At 39.8% G+C, this 3,697-nt stretch overlaps 1 protein-coding gene across 1 annotated transcript in view; it reads left to right on the plus strand.

Annotated features, from left to right (window-relative positions):
- TAF1 (TATA-box binding protein associated factor 1) overlaps positions 1–3,038 on the plus strand; it is an 80,933-nt gene extending 77,895 nt beyond the window's left edge. The window contains 2 exon segments of the mRNA XM_006779672.2: positions 382–559; positions 2,699–3,038. Coding sequence (XP_006779735.1) covers positions 382–559; positions 2,699–2,918 — 398 coding nt within the window. The 3' untranslated portion in view covers positions 2,919–3,038.
- The last annotated feature ends 659 nt before the right edge of the window (positions 3,039–3,697 follow it).

The following is a 3,697-nucleotide window of genomic DNA, read 5'->3' on the forward strand; positions in this document are numbered from 1 at the left end:
TTAAAATCAAATCTGATATTGTTTTACCTTTTATTTGGTGTGTGGAAGGTGTGCGGAAGAGGGGGTAGTCTTATACGGCGAGTATATAACAAACTCTGTATTTTGAGTGGAAATGTTAGGGGGTCGTCTTATACGCCCAGTCGTCTTATACGCCGGCAAATACGGTACAAGAAAAACAGATAGATTGAACTGAGATGGAAAAGAAAAAAAAAACGGTTATTTGGATTCAGTTTCTAAACTACAAATCTTGCCATTGTTGACCCTAAGTGAGGTGAGAAGTCCAGGCAAGATACCTATATAGATGTGTGGGGTAACTAGTTTTGGAAGACCAAGCCAAAGATGTTAATTCTGTCACGCTTACCTCAGAATCTCTTTTCACAGCTATCCAACTGAGTGAAAGTGGAAGTGACTCTGATGTGGGATCTGGTGGGATAATACCCAAACAGCCCCGCATGCTTCAGGAGAACACAAGGATGGGCATGGAAAATGAAGAAAGCATGATGTCCTATGAGGGAGACAGTGGGGAGGCTTCTCATGGTTTGGAGGATAGCAACATCAGGTAATCGACAGCAACATGCTACAGGGCTGTGGCATCAGTGCCCAGCTATGATGTCAAAGGGCCCAGCATCAGATTACTTTCATCCATCAAACATTTCCTGAGTGCCTAGAAGGGCCAGGCACTGTGGTAGGCCCTTGGGAATACACAGAGGAACAAGATTTATCCTGCCCTTGAGGAGCTCACAGTCTAGTGGAAGAGACTGATACAAACATAATCATTACAAATACAGTGTGATAAGTGATACAGCATAATTTAAGTACGGTGTCAAATCACCAGTGAGGAGGAGGTATTTCACCTTGCTTGGGAGTAAACAGGGAAAGTTTCACAGACAGGAAACATTTGAACTGGGCCTTACAAGATGAATAATAGTCTACTAAGTAGATAAGTCGCAGCAGGTGAGGAGATCCTTAGTGATGTAACAATATGTACAAAGGCACAGAAATGTAACAATGTATGTTCCAGAGTGAAGGGAGGTTGTTGGGCGATATGGCTCTAAAGGTAGCAACGTTTTATATTGCAGAAGACCTTAAATGGCATGCTAAAACATTTGGATTTGAGGTAATGGGAATCATTTATAAAAAAGGAAGTAACATCAAATTTGTGTATTAAATAACTATGAAAACAATAAGGATCTCAACTGGGAGCTGTTAGGGAGGAGAAAGGGACATATTCAAGAGCTATTTAGAGGGTAGATGGACTGGATTTAGGAGATCAGGTAAAAAATGAATGGGAATGTCAATGATATGGGAAAGAGGAAGAACAGGCATAAGGTGGGGTGGGAAAGGAGGAAAAAATGAATTTGTGTTTGGACATGTTGGATTTAAGGTATGTACTTATAATACATCTAGCCAGAGGTAGCCAGGAAGCAGTTAGAGTCTTAATTTATTCATTTAGCAAATATTTATCACAAGTACAAAAGTCACTATGATATGGTCCCTTCCTCTGTGGAGTTCATGGGGGGACCTAAAACAGGTCAACAGATGACTGACCGGTCACAGTGTAACATGAAAAGTGCTGTGATAGGCAACCACAGGATTTTTCTGGGGCTTGGATAGGAGTGGGATAGGGGAGCTGGTTAGAGAAGGAAACAGCTGAATCAGAAATAAAAATTTTGAAAGTATGCATCCATTTTGGCCCCAAAATTTCATGTCTAGGAAATGCTACGGGAATAATAAAACACCTTCATCAGAATGTTTATACAAGGATGTTTATCACAGCATTGTTTCTAATAGTGGGAAAATTAGAGACAGCTTAAATGTCTTAGTGAGAGACTGTTAAATAAATTATGTCACAGCCATACAGTGGAATACCTTGCATCTATAAAAATGATTCTGTAGATGTATGTTTATAAAGATGTTCATTATAATCATTAGTGACAAAAGCAGATTCCTAAAGAGTATATAGAGTATTCTAATTTTGTAATTAAAAAATGTTTAAACATTTAAGTGAAGTGCATAGAAAAAAAGTTGGAAGATCGTATATACCAAAATATTACCTCTGGGTAGTGGAGTTATTGGTGATTTTTTCTTCTTTTTTTCTGGTTGTATAATCTGATTTTTTTAAACCAATGAACTTGCATTATTTATGTGATTTTTTAAAGTAAAATTAAGAATAAACAAACAAACAAAAAATAAAGCACACTCTGGCAGAAGTGTGATTAATTGAAGGAGAGTAAGACTAGAGGCATGAAGACTGATTTCAGTGGTGATGGCCAGAGATAACAAAGGATTAAAGCAAGGCATGCAGAGTAGGGATGGGAAGAAGGGGATAAAGACAAGATATATTGAAGAGGTAGAATCTTTAGGACTGTTGATTATTTGGAAATGTAGATGAGTAAAGCAATAAGTGGTAGATGAAACTATGAGGCTATCAGAGCATTTATGGTCACATAAGCTGGCAGTGTGTTGTTCGAGCATAGTAGAGTTTCTTTCGTTCTGCTTCTTGTGTATATGCAGTTGGCAAGTTGATGTTTTTGAACAGGATCACTTTTCTCTTAGGGACCTGTAGAACAGTCCAGAACTAGTCACTTTAGTGTCCAGGGAAAGTGAGATGGGCTGATCCCTTGGTAGCACCAAAAACGGGACTGGTCAGCTAGAGGATGATGCCCGAGCTTGAGAGATGACATGTTTCTCTTCTCAGTTATGGGAGCTATGAGGAGCCTGATCCCAAGTCGAACACCCAAGACACAAGCTTCAGCAGCATCGGTGGGTATGAGGTATCAGAGGAGGAAGAAGATGAGGAGGAAGAGCAGCGCTCTGGGCCGAGCGTGCTATGCCAGGTCCACCTGTCAGAGGACGAGGAGGACAGTGAGGATTTCCACTCGATTGCTGGGGACAGTGACTTGGACTCTGATGAATGAGGCTTCCTTTGGGCCTCCTTGGTCAGCCTTCCCTGTTCTCCAGTCTAGGCGATTTAATTTGTTTATATTTGTACAGTGTCTGATCCTGAAATCACCAGATTAATTAACACCTTAGCCTTTAAAAAATAGTAAGTAAATAATAATGAACTAATCACCTCTCCTGATCTTCCTGGGGCAATGTCACCCTTTGAATTAAAATCAAGCAACTCCCTTCCCCCTTACACTGATAAAAATAGAGCAATCTCCTCCTCCTTCAGTGCTTGCCTTTAACTTCATTAATTGCTCTTTGTATCATTTTTTTCCTGGGGAAGGAGGAGAAATTATGAAAGGACTAATAGCTTTATGTTCTCTTGGTATATTAGAAATTTTCCAAGCATGGTATCATTTCAGTTTTCTAGCAGGCTGGAACAGTTGACAGCCCCCCTGCTGGGACAGGGAATTGGGTTCTTTCTGGTGGTCTCTATGCCACACTGAACATATAAACCTATTGAACAAACTGCCCATTATTTTATTTATTTGGTTATGCAATGCCTTGTTTCTAAATGGGTTTGAGGCAAATGATTACAAATCTTTGAAACAGCCTGTTTGTCAGAAGTGATATGTTGCCATGTAAATGTGTTCTGTCCCCCACCCCCACGAGAAATGATAGGAAAATGGTAAGTTCCTTGGGGCAAAGACTGTGTCTTCTGTTTCTTTTCATGCTTAGGATATGGTTCTGTGCATAGTAGGTACTCAGTAAATGTTTCTAGAATCATAAAATTCTCAACAGATTTGTTACT

This window comes from Myotis davidii, unplaced genomic scaffold (genome assembly GCF_000327345.1).
Source record: "Myotis davidii unplaced genomic scaffold, ASM32734v1 scaffold1983, whole genome shotgun sequence".
In the NCBI taxonomy this organism is placed as follows: domain Eukaryota; kingdom Metazoa; phylum Chordata; class Mammalia; order Chiroptera; family Vespertilionidae; genus Myotis; species Myotis davidii.